Raw genomic sequence first — 21,719 nt, 5'->3', positions numbered from 1 at the left:
TTTATTCAGATTCTTTGAACTTTATTGATCGATGTTCTCCGACGTTCAGGTTCTCTTGAGGTTGTTGAAGAACTCTTCCAGAACGTTCTCCACCTCGTCCTCGCTGTAGTCTCTGACCACGAACAGCTCGCCGTCATCAGCTCCTCGAATCATCGCAGACAGACCTGCGCACAGACAGGAAGTGACATCACGTCACAAACTCCACAACAGGAAGTCCTAACATGACCTCAACTCTGTCTGCGGCCAGTTACATTACATCCAATAATACTTAAGTAGCTCTAAAGTAACTGATCATCAGATACACTGAAGGATCATTGATCCTCATCAATAATATCAGATCCAGTCTGACTGGAGGGAGGAAGGAAGGAAGGAAGGAAAGAAGGAAGGAAGGGTCCTCACGTCGTCCTGACGACGGTCTGAACAGACAGAAGATTTTCTTCTTCATGTCGACAGCTCGGCCAAGCTCGTATCCGACGCCCAGAGACGGCTGCGTCACCTCCGCCACGACCACTGCGCACACACACACACACACACACACACACACACACACACACACACACACACACACAGGTCAGAGGTCACACACCTGGAGACACACTCCAATAATCAACCAATGGGTGATCAGGCTCACCGTCAGACTGTCGCAGCCAGTCCACATCTCGGTCATGGATGGCTCGGTCTCCTGCTGCTGCAGCGTCCTCTCCTGTCCAATCACAGCGCAGCAGCCACACATCTCATTAACTGATCTGATACCTTTAGTTACAGATTACATGCTGCATCACACCTACACAGGTGTGGAGTCTCTAATCAATCAATTAAAAACTGACTGTGATGATCCGCTGACTCAGAGTGTGTAGTGCAGTGTGTGTGTGTGTGTGTGTGTGTGTGTGTGTGTGTGTGTGTGTGTGTGTGTGTGTGTGTGTGTGTGTGTGTGTGTGTGTGTGACCTCTGTCGCTGAGCTCGGTGCTGCTCACGTGCTCGGTCAGCACGGTCCCGTAGCTCTGCAGCTTCTCTACGATCTTCCGGTACACGAACACGTCATCTCTGCCGCCGCGGATCGACCCGCAGAAATACACCTTCATCCTCCTACCTGTCTGTCTGTCTGTCTGTCTGTCAGCCTGTCTGTCTGTCTGTCAGCCTGTCTGACTGTCTGTCAGCCTGTCTGACTGTCTGTCAGCCTGTCTGACTGTCTGACTGTCTCTCTGTCTCTCCAGCAGGTTGTCTGTCCTGTTCCCGCGCTGGATGCAAACGAGGCTCCATGTGGTGACCTGCACTCCGGTTTTGCCGCCCTGAACAGTGTCTCGCAGGTACGTCACTGCAAACAGTATAGTTTCTCCGCTCTGATTGGCTGAATCGCTGCCGTCTGCACTCCTCGGCCTCTGATTGGTGCAGAGCAGAGGCGTTGTTGGAGCTGCCGACAGGCCGCGTGCAGGGAAAAAAAACCCTTCGGTCCAAAACAGATTTCAAAGTAAAGGTTCAGTCTTATCGATTCTCCAGAGACTTCCTGATATGCTTTTCAAAATAAAAGTTATTCTATATGGCTGCACCACCTTACTGTGCGTTTAGAAGCAGAAACTCTAAGTAAAAAATTTAAACTTGTAGTTAAAGGAGCAGTCTGTGTTTTTGTGATGAGGAGAGAAGAGAATGATCCTCATTGGCTGATTTTTCTTTCTGCCTAAACAAACTAAATAAACAAACTGTTTGTTTACATGTGGCGGACCCTGCCACCTCTCTAGCTTCACAGTGTTCCGAGGTCTGATTTTCCTCTGGGAACAGCTGATGGTGAAAGTTAGTGTTATATCTTAATTGATATTGTAAATATTAAATCTTAGTTTGAATCTTCTCTGATGCCACACGGAGCTCCTCTGAGTATAAATCTGAGGTACCTGATGAAGTATTATTGACATGTACTTAGAGTATTAAAAGATCTGCTTCAAATATAAACAGCTTTATTCAAACACTGTTAGATATCAAACAGATTCAACTTGACATTTTTATATATATATATATATATATATATATATATATATATATATATATATATATATATATATATATATATATATATATATATACAGAGATTTAATATGGTTCACGTAGAGAGAGAATCGAGCAGTAATTGAATCTGTAGTGCAGGATTATATATTTATAAAATAAAATGTGTAAATCATCGTCATTGTTATTGTTCAACAACTCAAACAGATAAAGTCCATAAAGTTTATTAGAGTCTGTACAGAAACTATAAATACATCTGAACATAAAACAACAAAATAAAAGCCCCAAACTGAAAAACAGACAATCAAAATGTACAAACATGGACAGAGAAAACAGGAAAAGATGTTTCTGTGTGTGGCCCTCAGCAGCACCGCCCGGCTCCTCTGTTGGACCTCAGCGGGCCCTCAGCAGCGCCCCCTGGATCCTCAGTGTGGCGTTCAGGGTCAGCTCAGGCACGTCTCTGGCCACCCGCTGCATCGGGGCCATGTTGGGTCCTTCCAGAGAGTCCAGCAGCCCTGAAACAACAAACAAGAAGTGTGACTCTGACAGCAGACGCATGTTCAGTCACATGACGACAGGAAGTGATGTCATATCTGACCTTCTACGATTTTGTGGTAGGCGAAGTGCAGGTAGAGCAGGAAGAGCATGTGGAGCAGCGACAGAGTTCCACAGAGGAGCAGCCGAGGAGTGTGACCGACTGTACGAGACAGCAGGGCCGCCACCTGACACACACACACACACGCACACACACACAGTCAGATCACGGCTGAGTTAGGGGTAGCAGGGGCTGATGGGAAATGTAGTTCTCACCATGCGCAGCGTTGACAGGCCTCCCAGCAGCAGCCACAGGACGTAGAACAGAAAGTGGAAGTGGATGTTGTAGGTGACGAGGAGGACGACGCAGTGACCAAACAAACCGTAACCCTGGTAACAGCACACAGGAAGTGATGTCACTCACTGACAGTCCTCATGTTTGTGTACAGTGTGTAGTGTAGCAGCAGTTGTGGTACCGACCAGCAGGGAGAGCGTCTGCAGCATGGTGATCTGAGCGTTGACCAGGTACGCCAGGAAGTAGATGAAGGAGGAGACGCCGAGCCAGTAACCAAAACAAGTTCCTATTGCTGTTCCCATCAGAGTGCCCTCCCTCTGCACACACATCAGAGACATCAGGTGTCATAAGTTCTGTCAGAGTGTGTATATGTGTGTGTGTGTGTGTGTGTGTGTGTTCTTACGATAACTGTCCCTGACGTCTTCATTCCGTGCAGCAGGATCGCCACCAGAGTGAAGACAAGCATCAGAGGACCGTACAGCTCACCTGCAATCTTCTACACAGGAAGTACACACTGTCAGAGGACTGGACCAGAACTGGACCAGGACTGGGTGCAGAACCTGGATCTGAGTCTAGATCTCACAGGTGTTTATGAACTTGAATTAACAACAAACATGCTGACTCTAAAACTGACATTTAAAAGATTTCTGAGATGAATTTGTTTTGATCTGTGTCCTCACTGGGCCAGGTGAGTCAGTTTCCATGGTAACTGATGTTAACCCTCCTGGTTTCTGTCAAATGAGAAGAGACCACAAGTAGTGTTGCCTACCTGGGGGAAGTTGATCATGCGGACAGGTATCATGGACTCAATCAGCCTGAGAGGAGACAGTTAGCATCAGTTAGCTTCAGTTAGTATTGTACTGAGCAGCAAACAGGAAGCAGCTGACAAGAAACAGGAAGTAAAGGCCCTACCTGCTGCGGACCTGCACCGGCTCCACGTCAAAGTACGGCCGCAGGATGTCGATGTTGGCGTAGAGGTTGAAGGCTCTGGACGCCTGCCGCTTCCCCGCCTGCCACACCTGAACACACCACACAGGTCAGAGGTCAGACTGATCAGCCAATCAGAACAGCTGGAACCCTGTCAGGTGTCAGGTTTCACTTCTGAACAACAAAACATCTTCAGGACTCTGTTTGCTGTCAGAGCGTGCATCTCAGAACCACTGGATGTAATGACATCATCACTTGTGCCGTCTCAGTGCTGCTGACAGGTAACACACCCTGTGACCTCTGACACCAGGTGTTACTCACCTCATCTGCCACTTGACGGCCCAGCTGACCCTTTATCCCCTTCATGCCCAAAAATTCCCCGTCATCTGTGTTATCGTCCTCGGTGGCGGCGGCCTCGGCCGCCACCTCCTCCTCCTCTTTCATCCTCTGGTGCATCTCGCCCATGTCCTCGAAGCTCGAGCCCGACGTGTCGTCCATGTTCTCCATGTCGATGACGGCCGAGCCGCCGCCCTGAACACAGACACAGGAGGAACATGCAGGTTATTAACTTAATTATTAATGAACAAAGAGTTCTAATGCTGAACAGAACTTGTGATACTTTTACTGCATGGTGCTGAATGTATTTGTGTACTTTTACTTTAAGTTTGAATGAATGCAGTACTTCTACCTGTAACACGGTATTTTTACTACTGTATTAGTACTTTGATGAGTAAATTATCAGCATCTTCATCCCCAACCGGCCATGACGGTGTGTTTGCCAGCGCGGCTGCCTGTCAGACCAGTTTCAGTCACTGTTACCTACATGCCAGACTGTTAGCTTGTTACACTAGCAGGGTCGTTGACAGCAGTAAGTTAGCCTGGTTGTTACTGGTCAGTGTGGAGAGCTAGCTTGGCTAGCATCAAGCTAGCCCGTCTGACAAGTTAGTTACCTGTTTATTAAGTTATGTCGGCTTTCCTAGTCAACACTAGTCGTCCCATCAGGAGATCCGTCAGCTGATCAGTAAACATGTTGTGTGGTTAGCATGTTAGCTCACCTGGATGAGGTTGTCATCGAAGCTTCCCCACGGTTCCGTGTTCGTGTTTCTGCCCCCGGAGCCCGCAGACATGTTCCCCGCAGCAGCAGCTCTCCCGGTGGGTTAGCGTGTTGTTTCCGGGTCGGTGTCGGTGTGGATGTGTCCTCCGCTCACTGACGGACTCTCACAAAACAAAGTGTCTCAAATCTGAAGATTTCTGCTCTTAAATCTACATCACAGACACACAGAGCCGCCGCCTGACTCCGCCTCCCTCTGCTGTACTCAGTCAACGTGATGACGTCACCGAGGCGGAACAGAAAATCTCGCGATATTCTCGTGTTTGTCAGAAAAACTTGTGTTTACCACGAAAAAAAACAAAAACAAACCAAAAACAGTTTTTAGCTGAACTCTTCCAGTCTCCTTTATTATCACATGAACTGTTCAGTTTGAGTAATTATTCCCCTGCTGAACATCAGTCAGTTTATTCACTGATATGATTTACTGTTTGCAAAAACACAAAGAAACTTCATCAAATAGTTGCCTTTTGTGTATTATTATTATTATTATTATTATTATTATTATTATTATTATTATATACATTTGTAGTCTAAAAACTAGAAAGGTTGTTAAAAACTGGATTCAATTGTTTACAAAATTATTAGTAAAAGAAAACACGACCGCCCCATAATTAAACTTATCAATCAATATCAATATTGGAATAACAATAAATACTTAATTTTCTACCTCCAGTTTCTACTTACCGACAAACTTATTAAAACGATGAAGTTTTTTGTGAAGTCTCTATAAACCGGAGTTATGGATTATTTTTATCTTCCTCTGTAGGTGCGTGTTCTCTCTGCATGTGCGGCAGCCAGAACCAGAACCAGAAGAATATTTTAAAGCAGTATTTTATAAAAACAATCATTTTTAAGTACGCTTTCAAGAGAAGTAGCAGTTACAGTAAAAACACTTTCAACCATGTAAATAAAGTGTCGCCAGCAGGGGGCAGTCGCGCTCCGTGCCTGGCTCGAACGGTATGACGCCCTCAGTTCTCGCGAGACTTCTCCACCCCTGCATGTGTATTATTTTTCCTTGACGTTGTCGTGACATTGGGTGCCAGCAGGAAGAAACGCCGGCTTATAAGAAAGCCGATTTTCAGTTTAACGTGTCACCAAACACACTTGGATATTTATGACATCGAAGTCGAGACTCCACAGCAAAGGCACGCGGTGAGTTCAACCGTCTGCGGCCCCGAAATCTGCTCTTTTCTCATCGAACGTGTCGGCTAACAGCGCAGCTAACAGCTAGCTCAGCTGACCTGCTACAAAGGCTAACTCTAAGCTAGCTGCTAACTCTGATTGCTGTGAAGCTGCAGGTATCTTCGGGGTGTTGTGACATTAGTTCAAAATGATTCGCTCGTAGTCACTGTTGTTACAGTTCAATAATGTTCTTGCCGATAAATGAAATCTATAACGTTATTTGCTGACGGCTGAAAAAACGCACTGTGACCTCCAGTTGGTGACAAACATCAGATAAGAAGGGAACGTAAGATGGTATGAGAGTTTTTGTTTCTGTGAAAATAATAATAATCGTCTCACTCAAGTATTTATGTAGATTTCCACTCTGTGGTTGAGTTCACGTGTTTTCAAACCAAACTCGCTCCAAAAAATCTCAAAGTCTTCATTACCACTCTGGACAAAGGTTTTGCTTCGTGTAACATTCGTTTTTTTAATAATTTTCCACTGCACTATGACCCACTCTGTAATTCGGCTAACAAATAATTCCCCTTAAAATGTCTTTTGTAACAAGATGGCAGCTTTTAGACGTCATTCCTCCGTTATTCTGCCTCCTTCCGATCAACTGCAGAGCGAAGAAATCACTATAAAAATAAGACATTTTATTAAACTGAAGTGGTGCCGAGCGGATTATATGTAAGCAGAGTTCTCCAGGAGACCGTTGAGATTCAGAGAAAAGGTGAAGTTCACCTGGCAGCTGTGCCCTCTGTCCAACACACCTGATAGAAGTAAACATGCGGTGTTTTTGTATGGAGTCTGGTGAACTCTGCTGACACCGCTCCATCTCACGTTTGCTGTGGGTTAATGTGAAAGCGAGTTATCAGCGGTGTCCTCTGGCCTCAGTCACCTGCTGGGTAATCACTGACAGAGAAATGTGATGAGTTCGGATATGAAGGATATAAAGGAGGAGGCGCTGGCAGGCCGGCCTCCTCCGCGGGGCCCCGGCCCTCCTCCCGTGTGTACGTGCGGGCCTGTAGGCTGTGATGGCGGACAGGCAGGAAGTGGTTTCCTCATTTCACTGAGCTCCGACACGAACACGCAACAATACCCGCGTTATCCGCACAGTCTGCGGCTTCAGGCAGGATCAGTGTGCGGTGCTCATCAGCTGTGAGTCACCGACAGCAGGTACGAGCTTTTATTCTGCTGCCAGCAGCTCAGATCCACATGGACCTGTGATCACTGTTGTTATCACTGTTATTGATTAGAAGAGTTATTGATTAGATCAGAAGTTAGACGGAAAAACAAAATATGTTTTCTGCTAATATTCGCTATTTGAATAAGTACTTGGATACTTTACTGAAGTAAAAGTACGCATAATATCATGTTCAAATACTTTTTTAATATAAGTAAAAATGTTACATTGAAATCTTAAATGTTCTTAATTATCCAAAGTTAAAGTGCTTTATACAACTGTCACTGAATATTATGTTAATACTAGATATCAGTACAGGTGGATTCATGTGTCAGTGTTTTAATTCTAGTTTAAAGTCAAACGTCAGTGAAGTTTAATGTTCTACAGCAGTAAACTGAATGTGTGTCAGCTGAAAACATCAACAATGAGATGACTGAGAACGTTCACTGTTAACAATATGAAATATGTATCGATCAGATGACTCTATGAAAGTCATCATCTTATTGATTAACTGTAGTGCTTCTGGTTCAGTCATAAAACTTAGAGACAAAAAGTCATTTATGAACCAAAACACTTATTATATTCATGTTTTCTTGATGTTAAGAGTCTGAAACTGTTAAAACAACAACCGAGATCAGCTGACAGACACGTGATCATTAACCTGCGTGTCACAGATCACACTTCTGTTCATGTCAGCCGGCTGCTGTAAACTTATTGATCAGACAGAATCAATAAGTCATTCCAAACCTCAGAGCTGATCAGGTTTATTTACATTAACAAAACTTTATTCATACGTCCTGCAGAGACGAGCCGCTGACGAACACAACATCTCTAATGTTTGTACGTACTTTCACTGCCTTAATGATCACCTGATCTAAGGATTAATCTGTTGATTCATTGATTAGTTGTTTGGTTTCTAAAATGTCAGAAAATGTGTCAAAGATCATCAGTTTTCTGTCACAGGAGGAAAAATTCACATGTAACTAGACAGTTTGTTGTGGACTCAGACTGACCCATCAGAATAGTTGGTGATTAATTTAATAGTTGAGAGCTAATCAATAAATCGCTGCAGCTCAACACTGATGTGAACAAACACTCACTGTACATGTGAACAGGTATTGTACTAATATCTTAAAGTTTCTGCTGTATTTGTCATGTTGGACTGTGACCAGCTGAAACGTCCAGGATGTTATAATCAATCATTTCAGCTGTGATCTGTAATCATGTTATTGACGAATCCTGCAGTCTTCTTGATAAGCTGAACGATCGATCAGTCTTGTGTCCAACTTCACGAGACGTCTAACAGCTGATAACACACACACCAGCTCACTGCGTGTGTGTCTATCAGTGACTCCTCAGCTGACTGTAAACAGCTGATAGGCCACAGCGCCGCGCCCTGAGGCCACGCCCACTCTGCCCACTAACACAGCAGTCATGTGACACACGACCAATACATTTGATCAGTTTGATATCAGACAGCAGATGTGTGAGTGACGTCACATCGATCATTTCAAAATGAAACACAGCAGGAAGAAGAAAACTCGGTCAGGTGTCGCAGCGCTGGCTCAGGTGTACCTGGCAGTACTGGATGTGTGTCGCCGTGGTGACTGTGGTCCAGCCAGGTCAATAAACAGCTCAGTGGTCTGACTGGTCTGATCCCAGTGGGTTGTGGTGACCAGCAGCTCTCTGACCAATCACAGAGCACAAAGCAGCAGTGTTGAAAACAGCTGGAGCTCAGTTGGTGTCTGAATCGAACTCTGATCTGTGGTCAGCTGACTCACACCACAACAACAGACTCAGTGAATCCTCACCTGTCGCGACTCACCTGTTCTGTGTGCTGAGTCAGCAGTGTGGTCAGTGTCTCATGCTTTTGTTCTGTTTTTAACTGAAACTGTGGCGGGACACCGATCAGGAGACAGATGTCTCAGCACTTTGTGTGGTATAAATAAAGTTTATTGTTATCATGGATCAATAATCCTCGTCTGCTGCAGCGCTCCACTCTGAAGCTCAGAGCTGACGGAAGTTAAAGCAGCCAGTTCACCACTGACTCTAACAAGTCATCAAAATAAACTCACTAAATGTCAAAGAGGAAATATTTTGACTCATAAACAGAAAAATACAACCGTCCACCGTCTGAACTTCATCACCTCGTCTGACACACTTCATTCAGACTGTTTGTCTCAACATGTGTGTGACCATGATGAAACGATTAATTCAGAGCACCTGACATCAGAAGTTAAAGCAGATGTTTGTCATGAACATGTGACTGTGAGGTGAGAGAGGGAAACTAAAACACATTTCTTTATCTTAATTATCTATAGAACCTAATGTGAAGAAGCAGTTTGTGTCTGATGAGATTAAACACTGAATGAATTGGTGATGAGAGGAAACAGATGGGCTGATGGGAATTTAGAAGAAAAGCAGAAGTGAAGACAAGCGGAAAAAGAAAACAGAAGAGAACGTTTCCTCTAGCTGAAGTTTTCATAAAATTCCTTAAAAAAGCCCCGTAGTTATTAATGGAACTGCAGCTGTTTTCATCACATCTCAGTGACATCATCACTTGGCGTTCCTTCCCGTTAAATTCCAGTCCGACCTGTTTATTGTAACACTGCTTCCTGTTTCCTGTCAGGATGGCGTCCGAGGTGGCAGCGAGTGGCAGCCTGAAGCAGTGTCGACTGGCTCAGGATCAGCTGGAGGACGCCATCAACAGCGTGATGAAGGCTGAACAGCAGCTGAGGGAGAACAGCAGAGAGGTCAGCATCTTCATCATCATCATCATCATCATCTGTCTGTGTGTCTGTCCTGTGTGTCTGTCTGGTCCAGGTGAGACAGGTGAACTACTAACAGGTTACAGAGAGCTGCAGACGTCACGCGAGTGTCTGAGTCCACAGGGTTGAACTGATCGCTGTGTTTCTGCTGCTGATGATCAATCAGTTGATCAACAGGAAACCATCAGTCACTGATTGTCTGAGTGTGTGATGGTGATTTCTGATTGTCCAATTGGCAGCTCTGAGACCTGTGTGTGTGTGTGTGTGTGTGTGTGTGTGTGTGTGTGTACACTTTGGTCCTGCACCTGCGGTCACTGTGGTGACCCAGATCGTGCGTGTGTGTGTGTGTGTGTATGGAGGTGGAGTCAGCATATAAAAGAATGGAGAGAGAGAGCAGGGTGTGGTTGAGTGAGTATATAACAGAGTGTGGAGAGAGAGCGAGCATGTTCAGCTCCTGAGCTCACCTGTGTCCTGCTGCAGCTTCAGGTAAACTCACTCTGTTCACTGATTGATGGTTGCAGACTGTGTGTGTGTGTGTGTGTGTGTGTGTGTGTGTGTGTGTGTGTGTGGACCTCCTCAGCTCTCAGCTGTGTCTCTGGACAGCAGGACTGAATCAGGTCCATCTGCTCTGTAGTCCAGAGACACTCAGACGGAGGAGGACGAGGTATTGAAGTACTACAGTCGGTCAGGACGGACTGAAACAGCTGTAGAGGTCGGTGTGTTTGCTGGGACTCTACAGTCCAGACTCTGTTAGCACTGCCACTAACCACAGGAGGAGAAGCTGAGCATGTGATGGTACCAAACGGACCAATCACAGCTGTTTCAGTGTGCGTCGCTGCGAGGTGTGTGTGAGGCGACGACGTAGATTCAACACAGAAACTTGAAACGAGCCAACGTTCATGCAGCGATGTCACGACCCTGGAAACTCTGTCTCTGATACAATACCATGACAAATCATGAAGGAGACTTTAAGTAGAAGACAAATATAAAGACTCCTCAGCACAACAGCTTCTAAGACAATTCACTGAAGAGGTTTGTGAGAAACTGCTCGCACTGGAGGAAGTTGTGTCCACTACAGAAGTGTGAGATGATCATTTTCTCACCTGTGTTTACGACCTGAACTAGTTTTGCAGGATGATGTTTAAGAGTTCATTATTTTTCTTGCAATCTGTGGAAAAGAGAAACAATCCAAAAAACCTCCAGGATAAACATCTTTCACTGGACCTTCAGGGCTTCCATAGTCCTTTCTGTGATGCACTAACAATATGAGTTACTCCAGGATGTTTTAGTTTTCATTTAAAGTTTTAAGAATATTTTGTTATCAGGATGACCTGATGAATCATGATGTTGGACGGAGTCACATGAACCGTCCCACTAACGGTAAACTGACGGCTGTCTCACCTCCCTCTCACCTGTCTGTCTCTCCTTCATCAGGTGCGTGCCGAGCTGCAGAGCTGCGTGAGTCGTCAACAGGAGGCGCTGCGCTGCAGAGAGGTTTGGCTGCTCGGTCAGATCGAACTGCTGGAGCAACTCAAGACGGAGACTCTGCAGCAGCAGCTGCACCAGCTACACTGGGTACCTGTTTACAGACTGGTCTCATGTTCTGGTCTCATGTTCTGGTCTCATGTTCTGGTCTCATGTTCTGGTCTCATGTACTGGTCTCATGTTCTGGTCTCATGTTCTGGTCTCATGTTCTGGTCTCATGTTCTGGTCTCATGTACTGGTCTCATGTTCTGGTCTCATGTACTGGTCTCATGTACTGGTCTCATGTTCTGGTCTCATGTTCTGGTCTCATACTGGTGACTAAACATCACCTGTGTCGTCTGTGTGTTTCAGCTGCGAGGTCAGTTTGATGTGATCGTCCATCAGATGCAGAACTCCAACAGCAGCAACGACCTGAGCAACCAGCTGACCAGCTGCATGGAGAAGTGAGACACACACACACACACACACACACACACACACACAGGACAGAACCTGAGTTTATTGGTTTAGTCTCTGATGAGGAGACGGCAGACATGATGACTTCCTGTCAGACAGTGAGGATTAGCGAGCAGCAGTCTAAACGGTGATGATGTCATTGCTGTAGACATTACACCGTGTCATCATCATTAACTTCATAATGAGACGTTAAAGGATCAAACTGGTGTGTTATTTTAACTGAACCCTGTTGGACCAGACTGCCTCTAAAAATAAATGTCCTCTGATCCTCCTGATGATTTTAAGACTGATGTAGTTTCTCTTCTGGTCAGTTAGTCACACGTCTTGTTTGGACCTTCAGGGCCTCTGTAGTGATCATCATTACATCATCACGTTCTGTAGCAGTGATTGGTCGTAGTTTCTTCCTCCGGTTGTAGTTGAGCTGCTTCTGTTGATGTTCAGTGGATCTTATATCTGATTTATTAACCTCACTGGAAAAACACACCAGCAGTTCTTTTATTGATCCATTCTGAGAAGAACATGTTCAACTGACTGTGACTGAAGCTTCACATTCTGAGTCTGCTGAGAGAGGAAACACTGCAGAGTTCAGAGTGTGTGAGATCAACAGTGTCCAACAGCAGGTGTGTTTGTTTTCTCCTCCTGTTGCAGGTTGTCTTCTCTCAGTCTGACTCCAGAGGAAACGCCTGAGCTCCGTTTCCACGCTGACACTCGCTCTCTGAGGCAGGCCATCACCTCGTTTGGCAGCATCACCGCTCAGGTCACACACACAGACACACACACACACACATGTTGTGCCTGACGACCTGGTGCTGATCAGCCATTCTCTGTACTTCCTGTTTTACAGCTTGTAGAGGGCATGTCTTCTCTGAGCCCCGCCTACCAGAGAGGTCCGGTGCAGAGTTGTCCAATCGCTGCCAAGAAACAGGTACAGAGCTCATCGTCAGGGTAACAGAGATGCTTAGTTACTTCACACTGTAATAAACTACTTGACATGTATCAGAGACACATGACCAGGCTGCTTCTGTCTGGTCCCTCTGACCTGATGATGACTCTGTCTCTGCAGAAGATGGAGGCCGGCGCTCTGGGTGACTGGCTGCTGGGAACTGCTCCAGTAACCAGTGCTCCTGTTGGCTACCAGTCCAGCAAGAAGCCTGAGGATTGGCTGGTGTCACAGAAGGAGAGTCAGGTGAGACAGATGTGATCAGAAGACGTTTCATCAGACGCACTTATAAAGTTGATCAGAACTCACAGTGACTTCTGTGTCCGTTTCAGACTTCCTGTCCCGTCCTGACCTCGATGGACTTCCTGCAGGCCTGGGGTCAGCTCAGGGACCTGGAGGCGTGGCTCCTCCAGGACCACACCCCCGTCAGCAGAGAGCGGACCACCAGCAGCTGTAGCTCCTCCTTCTCCATCGAAAAGATTGATGAATCAGAGTTTATTGACTCTCCTGAGGAGGAGGAGGGGGAGGAGGAGCTGAGCGACTGGCTCATCACCCCAACAACTGCTGCCATGGAGACCATGTCAGACGCCGAGCGATGGCGGCAGGTGCTGAAGCCGTTCGCCGACAGTTGGTCATCTAGTGAATGGCTGGCGGGGTCGAGCCGACCGGCAGCCGACTGCTCCTCCTGCTGTCAGACCACCAAGGCCATGGAGATCGAGAACCTGGGCCAGCTCAAGTGCCTGAAGACCCCACCCCCCTCCAGCCCCGCCTCACCAACCACTGCACCTCCAGCAGCTCTCGAGGCGTGGCTTCAGCAGGTGGTGCCGCTGCAGCAGACCTGTAAAGCTAATGAGGTTTGCTCCACCTACTCTGACTGCGTCTGTGATGAGAACTGTGGCAAAGAAGCTCTGAGCCTCTGGCTGCTCCAACAGGACGGACGAGACAAGAATGGAGTCCCTGTGGCCAAGAATGCCACGCCCACCACCACCAACACCCCGCCCATCACCAAGAACACCCTGCCATACACCAAGAATGCCCCGCCCACACTGCACCACAGGGAGCAGGAACAGAAGGTGAGCTGCCTCCAGATGTTTTCAGTCATGTGACCGACAAACACCTCAGATTAAACAGAGTTTGTATTTATTATTGATGAGAACATGTTCTCCTCAGGTTCAGGCCATCCTGGAGGCCTGGCTCCACCCGACCAACACCGCCTCCTCCTCCTCCTCCTGCAGGACTCCTCTGCAGGCTCTCACCCCCTCCCTCTCTGGCTGGGTGGCTCCTGAGGAGGAGAAGGCCAGCAGGGAGGAGCATAGCTCCCAGTTCAAGACCTCCCCCTCTCTGTTCCAGCTCCCTCTGGATCCAGAACTCTGGGTTCTTCCAGGACAGACGTGTCCTGTTGCTCCGGGGTCAGGCGGTCCGCCCCAGTCAGCCGCAGAGGAGGACAAATGGCTGCTAAAGAAGAGGAGTCAGGCTCAGGTAACAGGACCTGTACTGACCAATGACAGCTCAGCACACCTGTTTACCAACTGGTTACTTCCTTGTTTATTTACCGACTGTTTAACAGACCATTTAGTTGTGTTTACAGACTTTTTACTTTTTACTTGCACTAACTGTTTTTAATTAGTATTATACTTTCCGACTGCTTTGTTCATACACGACTTTATTAATAGATTGTTGTTAGAAGCTATTTTTACAGACTTTTACTGACTGGTAGAATTGCCGTTTATGAACTGAATATTTTACTGACTTATTTATTGACTGATTTATTTACAACTGTTTATATACGACTTAATTTACCGATTGTTTTATCCACTGTTTATTTGCTGACTGATTAAAGACGAATTTATGGACTTTTACTTGGTGACTGTTTTGACTGTTATATTTACTGACTGTTAAGTTTCTATGAGACTTTATTTACAGACTTATTACTGACTGTTTACTTCCTGTTTCCTGTGTAGGAGCGCTTGGCGCTGCCCATGGTCTGTGACCTGTTCTCCTGTATGAAGGTGGGCGGAGACAAAGACAAATGGCTGCACAAAGCCCCTGAACAGGTGAGTCCCACCCAACAGCAGACACTGATAATGCTAATGCTAATGCTAGCAGCTGCTGGATGTGGCAGCTCCGCCCTGTGAACTGATACAAGTCAGTGTAGTGAACTTTGTAAAGCTCCTTCTACAAAGTGCTGTAAGTTAACGTCTCAGTTACACATTCACACACGTACAAAATATTCAGGAAACAGAGAGGAACCAAAAATAACGTCTAACGTTCCCTGATGATTCTAAACTTTAACTACTCCTCGTATGTTCAGTTTACATGTCGGCACCAAACCACAGTGTTTTATAATGTTTTACAGCTGCTGATGTCACTGTTACTGTGATGACACATGACAGTTAAATATTGAATCTGTAGAATAACCGGATCCTGACATGTGAATGATCTGCCACATTCAGTATGGCGTCAATGTGGCGTGTATGTATTTATTTCTGTGGTTATCAAAGGAGAATCAGAACATGTGATAACTCACCTGTCCACAGGTGTGCAGTCTGTACAGTGTCTGATTGATCGTTATGGAGCTCAGTGATGATCAATAACAGTTTCTCTGACTCTTCTCCCTCCAGATGTGACGATGATGATGATGATGGATGTTTCTTCTTCTTCTCTCCTCTGGAGTCACTTTATCGCTGATCAGCGCACACGATCACAATCTAACCATCGCCGCCGCCTTCTTCCTGTGACATCATCAGGCTGAGCCGCTTCCCGCAGCTCTCCTCCAATCAGGATCAAGAACTCACCAATCAATATACCTGAGTTTAGAGAACAAGAAAAAACTTTCAGAGCCTGATTGATTATTTAAAGTAACTTGATTGAGGTCAAACAGTCCCTGATTGTAACGTCTGTATTTGACTAACAAGATATAAAATCAGTCGCTTTTATTTTATTTGGCTAAAGAACATTTGGAGTCATCAGAGACTCTTCATTGATCGATTGTTGTCAAAGGTAACTGTCAGATGAACTGATGAAGATGTATGAAAAACGTCCCAGGATGCATTTCATCAGCTCACAGGACAGGAGGAGAGGGGGCGGAGTCAGGGGACAGGGTCATATATGGTGGGTGGAGTTAAACATAGATATAAACTAACCTTCATTTTAACAAAGCTTATTTTAATCTGTTTTATGATTTTATTTCTGCCTGATTGGTGGAGAACTTTCTTCTTCGTTGTTTTTTTTCCTGTGAAACTGCTGAACTACAGAGATCAACTTCCTGTTTCTGATGCAAAGCGTCTGATTGGTGGAGCTCATTGCGCGTCACCTTCTGCCTGTAAGACAGTTCAGAGTCAGAAATGAGTGTTTCCCAAGATGCAGTGCGTTTGCAGACAGGTCATGTGACTCTGTAGTCAGCAGTGATTGGTGCTTTTTATTGAAGCTGTTGGGGGGGGGGGCTGTGATGTCATCACTTCTTTTCCTGCTGTGATTCTTTACAGTAATAAAACATGCTGACATCATCATTGCATCTGTGACATCACTCTTCACATTAACTGACAGCTTTATTTACACAGTAACCACAGGAACAGTCTTTTACTAAAATAACATTTTCAATCCACAACTTAAATATCTTTATAGTTTAATGTTAGTACTTCTGAGTCTGAGTACACTGGGAGCAAAGAGTACAGAAGCCCTGAGGGGACAATAAGGACGAGTTGTTTCTCTGCTGATCCATTCTAAAAACAGTTTTTACCAACATGCATTTTTTCATCTTATTTATAGCGAGCAGTCGATCTTCAGCCTGTTGTGGTCAAAAGGAGTATTACAGAAACAAACACTCGCTGGGTTCCACACAGGAAAGAAAATCAATCAGCAGACACGCAAAGTGTTCACTTGTCCCTCAGGGCTTCCGTACCTGAGAACTGCTGGGGAAAAGTTTTGCAGGATAAATGAAACCAACATTTTTCTCCTCCGAGTTTTTATTAGTGCTCGAGCAGGACTCTGCCTGCGAGGTCACTATTGGTTTTTCGCTAATTCGCGAAATTTAGCCAATTTCACCGATTCCCACGAAACTTTGCACACAGCATCTGTGATATTCCAAACAATACTCAAGTTATTTAATAAAAACTTCCTGAACATTTTGCTCAACACACAAAGTGTTGCATGTCTCTGCACTGGTCTGTCTGAATGACATGAAACTCAGGTGACTCAGGTGCTTCCCCATGAGCCACTGAGGCTCTGTGCAAAAACGATAAACTTACTTTTCCAGCTCCTCCTCGGCCATTAGATCGATTTGCACCAAACTTTGTAAGTAGCATCTGTGGACAAGACTTAACAAAAGCGTTCACCTACGTCACACCTGGTGGCACGCTCCATTTCGATGCTTCCCCATAAAACAGTCAACTTATTGTAACTTTTACATACAATTTGCCATCTACTCCAAATTGCTCAAACATGTAGATTCTTGCTCTGAACACATCTTCGTGGCACAACCCAACACACGTGGACTGCGAGGGCTGTTTGCTGCTTACAGCTTTAATTTTATATTTGTTCCCCTCATGAAGAAAAAATACTGTTGAGTTGTTATGTTTATGTCTGAAAGTCCACACAGGGTGGAAAATCATGATCCTGGAATATTTCACATCTTTAGTTTTCAGAGGTTTAAATACATACATACAGACATAATAATATAATTATTATAATAAAATATAATTATCATGCAAAACATTTTTCCACCAACTCTCAGTTCAGGAGAGAGAAAACTGTTGAGATCAAACAGGAAGTGATCACAAAACATTCTTCACCTGAAACATGACGAGCAGGAAGAAACTGGTTACCTGAACACACACACACACACACACACACACACACACACACACACACACACACACACACACACACACACACACACACACACACACACTAAATACCAGTAAAACCAGTCTGACACCACCTGTCCTGTCCAGGCTCTAATGATTGATTTGATCAGATCTATGAATGAGTTTCAGTTGCTGCTGAAACATCATTAAGTTATTATTAATTATTAAGTTACTGAACACAAAGAGAAAGAGAAATACTGAAGCACACACACACACACACACACACACACACACACAGATAAGCTTCCTGTTTACTGCAGCTGATGAGGTCACACCCTCCATCAGGAGGACACTGATAGAGCTGTGACATCACTCATTACAACACACCCATAGGACTGGGGGTCCTGGTCCTGGTCCTGGTCCACTTCCACAGTGGACTCTGCTCTATTTGTTCAGGTGTTTTCATTCAGACTGTTTCCGGCAGGTTCAGGTGAGAGTGCAGGTCAAAGATCTTTAACACAAACAGATGGTCCACGTGGTGATCCTGAGAACTGAACTGACCTGAGGACAGTTTACACTCACACTGATCACTTTATTGATCAGAGTCAGAGTCTCTACTGACTTGTCAACAAGTCACAGTCCGGTCAGCACGTCCAGGTCAAGTCGTGTTTCTTACAGATTAATCAATAAACTGAAAATCATCAACATTTTTCCTGATCCATTGAAGCGTAAACTACTGTCGGTGATCCATTGGTGGGAAAGTTCATGATAATCTTTGAGTTTACTTAATATTAAATCTGTGAAAACACGTTTTAAACAATATTTCAGGAGATTTTTGTTTTCTCAGGTGAGAATCCCCAACTGAACAAGAAAAAAAATATTTTTGATTAACTGTTTTTTACTTGGTTTCAGGCATGAAAAAGAAAATAATAATAATTTGTTATATATGACAGGAGATTTTATTCAGCAGGAACTTATTTTTTCATGTGAATCCAAGTGGGAAAATGTTTTTCTTATTTACATGTCAAAACAATCATGTGCGAAGCAGAACAGTAGTTTTGTTTTTGTTTGTTTGTTTTTTTCATGTATGAAACCCAGTGAGATAAAAACTAAGTTTCAGGAGAAAACTTGTGCTGTGACAGAATGTCAGAATGAAGCTTTTCCACAGCTGCAGCGCCCCCTGCAGGAGGACTGAACTCTGCTGCAGCTCAGAGAAAAGACGCACAAAATATTCTTTTCTCCTGCAAAAAGTGTTTTTCCTTCTTTGTTTTAAATCTTGGTTTCACACATGAATAAAAAAAATCCAGAAAAAAATAAGTAATTCACTTGTTGTCACAGATGAAAAAAAATGAAACAACTCCTGCTACACTTTCTCCCAGCAGGTCTCAGATCAGATGCATAAAAGATCACCAGCCCCTCGGGGCTTCCGTAGCATTCCATGGTAGCTCCAAAACTACAGGGTGCAGCATAACCGCTAACTGCTGCTCGCTGTATTCTGCTGTAGTGATTAGCTGCTGTTCTGACCGTTGTCTCAGAAACAAATGAAGTTAACGAGGACATTAAATTCCTCTTAGTTAGTGAACTGGCTGCGTCACATCTCCAGCATCTGAGCCACAGAGTGCTGTTAGGAAGCTAGCTGGTTAGCATGCTAACTTCAGTAGCGCCGCCTGTGACATCATCACTGTTGTTTCGTCACTGTCATCATGACGTTGGCTCAGTTTGAATATTCACACTTCATACAAGCATTAAATGACAGACTGCTCCTTTAACTCAGCATGTGTTCGCTGGAGTGTCGTGACCTTTGACCTGCAGAGACTCAGGTGAGTTCACACAGCTGTGTTTGTGCACTTCAGGGCCATCAGGACAACACAGCGCTGTGGACTCAGCTGTGTGTGAACAGACAGCAGGTGACCTGGTTGGATGTTTACACTCAGTTTATATATTTATTATTTTATTCATCTGGATTATTTTCTGAGATTAAAACATCTAGAAATGATTAACTGAACTGTTTGTTTCGCTTTGAACGGAAAAAAGTATTTGGGGGTTTTTCCAGCTTGTGTTTTATTTTCTGATGAATTTTTCTCTCCGCCTGTTTTTGAAGTTCAATCAGCCTCAAAGTGACACGAACACATCATGTGACTGTGACGATCAGCTGATCAGCAGGCAGCTTCTTCTTCTTTGTTCAGAACCGTTTGGACTCAAATTTATTCACCTCAATCTAAAAGTTATCAATCGTCCCTTGTTTATGTTTCACTGAAGCAAAAGTATTAAAGTATTACTTAAAGTATTGATCATATTATTGAGTATCATCACTGAAGTGTGAACACATAAACAGCATTTTACTGTAACAGCTTCTCAGCAGTATATAAATATTAATATAAATATAAATATCTTACTGTCTGCAGTGGTCAGACAGAAGAAAGTCGATTTTAACGGTTTTACATCTGATAGAATTTAAATCCTCAGGGACAAATGTTGCAGTACTTCACCTGACTACAGTTTTTTGTTTGTTTGTTTTTTTTCCCAGAATTCCTTGCAGCCTGCAGTCTCACCTGACTGGAGCTGTTGGCAGACAGCGCCGCCTGCTGGACTCTCCCTGACCTGCACCGTCTCCTCTGACTCCCCAAAATAATGAAAAGCGTGTTTCTGTGTCTCCATCAGGTGACCAGCTGCTGCGTCACGACAAACACGCTCACAGGTGGATGCGTGACGCGTCGCTTGACTTTGTCGTGGGCACGTAGCTGGCAGATGACCACAGACTCAACCAGATGTATCGGACAGTTTTTAAGTTAAAATAATAATAATAATTTCTCTTGCTGTTTTTCAGACCATTCCAGGGTGACCTGAGCCAGGTGAGACATGACGTCACTGCTCACCTGGAGAATGAATACAGCCCATAATAACCAGGTAGTTATAGAAAAACAGTTCTCAGTCCAGTTATGACTGAAAAATCTGACAGATTGAGAGAGAACAGCTGTAATTACTGACTGATAATGATGATTTAAGATTATATTAAAAATAATTAGAATTATTATTGATAAGGTTAAATTAATAATCAATATGATTGATATAATTAATATTATAATCAATCATTATTGGCTAACAGGAATTTACAGAAAAATGAAATATACAGAATGAAAGTAGAAAAAAGAGCGAAACACTTCTTACATCATTCTCTTTCTCATTCTCTCAAAGTCAGTGGAGTTATTGATGATCGATCAGACAGCTGATCTACGTCCACATGTGATATGAGTCACAGTGCTGTGAGGTATCAGAAGTCCCGGAGGACCTGACCTGTAGCTGTCAGCTGGTTCCAGGTGATTCATGACGTGTTTCCTCTCCTGTGAACATGTTTGTTCTGCTTTTTAAATTTCCCTTCTACCAAAGCAGATCAATAATATAACATTATTTTATACTTGCAAGTCATACATCAATCTCATATTCTAAAAAGTGGAGGTATATTAAAACCTTGAATTTGAAGCCTGTTTAACATTTGTGTGATTTATGTCTTCTGACAGTGTTTGATCCCCTCTGTATAGCCAATGTTTATGATTATTAATAAAATGTTTAAATTGCTTATTATTGTCTGTCTGTGTCTCTGTAATGGGCTGCTGTCTGTCTGTGGTGAAGTGAAGACCACGAGTTTCAGCTGTGAACACAAACAGCCGTCACACGCTCGGGGACAATAATGAACCTCCATTCTCAAACCGATATTTTCAATCATCTTCAAACGAGTCGGGGAAGGGCGGGAACCAGGCAGCACTGCCACTGAATTATACAACGTTGGATTTTTGTCAGATTTAGTTTACTTATTTTAATGCCGAATGAATCAGAAGACTATAAGGATTATAAATATGTGTGGCATGGTCACAGGTCGTGTACAGAGTGGATGTAAGAGTAGAGATTATCTAAAAATCCTTGTTTTCTCATTGGAGTTCAACATGTCCTGACAGAACGTCACGTATCTGTTATTAAGTCAAAGCACGCAGAGATGAACAAACGCTGATTTCATGCATTCGGCACAAAGATTTCACTCAAATAAACAGAAGTGAT

At 44.3% G+C, this 21,719-nt stretch overlaps 3 protein-coding genes and 2 long non-coding RNA genes across 8 annotated transcripts; 3 read left to right on the top strand and 2 right to left on the bottom strand.

The window, feature by feature from the left end:
* Positions 1-1,278, bottom strand: dnph1 (2'-deoxynucleoside 5'-phosphate N-hydrolase 1). 2 transcript variants are annotated; one of them, XM_037123209.1, is made up of 5 exons: positions 1,201-1,278; positions 947-1,152; positions 632-703; positions 400-510; positions 1-164 (listed from the first exon to the last, which is right to left on the bottom strand). In XM_037123209.1, exons 2-5 carry the CDS (start codon positions 1,080-1,082, stop codon positions 46-48), a joined length of 438 nt encoding a protein of 145 aa, XP_036979104.1. In that variant the 5' UTR covers positions 1,083-1,152; positions 1,201-1,278; the 3' UTR covers positions 1-45. The 2 variants fall into 2 exon arrangements, with proteins under 2 accessions (XP_036979104.1, XP_036979103.1); XM_037123208.1 differs by lacking the exon at positions 1,201-1,278 and having other exon boundaries at positions 947-1,194.
* LOC119033304 lies at positions 663-3,113 on the top strand. Its single transcript, XR_005079220.1, has 3 exons — positions 663-792; positions 1,215-1,307; positions 2,979-3,113. It is a non-coding gene; the product is annotated as an uncharacterized LOC119033304 (long non-coding RNA).
* Positions 2,195-5,087, bottom strand: yipf3 (Yip1 domain family, member 3). The gene is made up of 9 exons (XM_037123190.1): positions 4,807-5,087; positions 4,073-4,282; positions 3,737-3,843; positions 3,594-3,639; positions 3,228-3,320; positions 3,010-3,141; positions 2,806-2,919; positions 2,594-2,717; positions 2,195-2,510 (listed from the first exon to the last, which is right to left on the bottom strand). The coding sequence occupies exons 1-9, from the start codon at positions 4,876-4,878 to the stop codon at positions 2,389-2,391; spliced, it is 1,020 nt and encodes a 339-aa protein (XP_036979085.1). The 5' UTR covers positions 4,879-5,087; the 3' UTR covers positions 2,195-2,388.
* A 769-nt stretch (positions 5,088-5,856) lies between these two features.
* ncoa4 (nuclear receptor coactivator 4) lies at positions 5,857-16,316 on the top strand. Of its 2 annotated transcripts, none has more exons than XM_037123162.1 (11): positions 5,857-6,014; positions 9,842-9,965; positions 11,415-11,555; positions 11,817-11,908; positions 12,570-12,678; positions 12,766-12,846; positions 12,985-13,107; positions 13,194-13,934; positions 14,032-14,340; positions 14,823-14,915; positions 15,483-16,316. In XM_037123162.1, exons 1-11 carry the CDS (start codon positions 5,977-5,979, stop codon positions 15,486-15,488), a joined length of 1,857 nt encoding a protein of 618 aa, XP_036979057.1. In that variant the 5' UTR covers positions 5,857-5,976; the 3' UTR covers positions 15,489-16,316. The 2 variants fall into 2 exon arrangements, with proteins under 2 accessions (XP_036979057.1, XP_036979058.1); XM_037123163.1 differs by lacking the exon at positions 5,857-6,014 and adding an exon at positions 7,048-7,205.
* Positions 16,317-18,558: 2,242 nt separating this feature from the next.
* LOC119033305 lies at positions 18,559-21,191 on the top strand. 2 transcript variants are annotated; one of them, XR_005079222.1, is made up of 4 exons: positions 18,559-19,486; positions 20,194-20,327; positions 20,494-20,573; positions 20,862-21,191. It is a non-coding gene; the product is annotated as an uncharacterized LOC119033305 (long non-coding RNA). The 2 variants fall into 2 exon arrangements; XR_005079221.1 differs by having other exon boundaries at positions 20,194-20,573.
* The last annotated feature ends 528 nt before the right edge of the window (positions 21,192-21,719 follow it).

The sequence above is a fragment of the Acanthopagrus latus genome, chromosome 15 (genome assembly GCF_904848185.1).
Source record: "Acanthopagrus latus isolate v.2019 chromosome 15, fAcaLat1.1, whole genome shotgun sequence".
NCBI classification, from domain to species: domain Eukaryota; kingdom Metazoa; phylum Chordata; class Actinopteri; order Spariformes; family Sparidae; genus Acanthopagrus; species Acanthopagrus latus.
The sequence above is the reverse complement of the archived record's forward strand: the minus strand, read 5'-3'. Positions and strand labels throughout refer to the sequence as shown.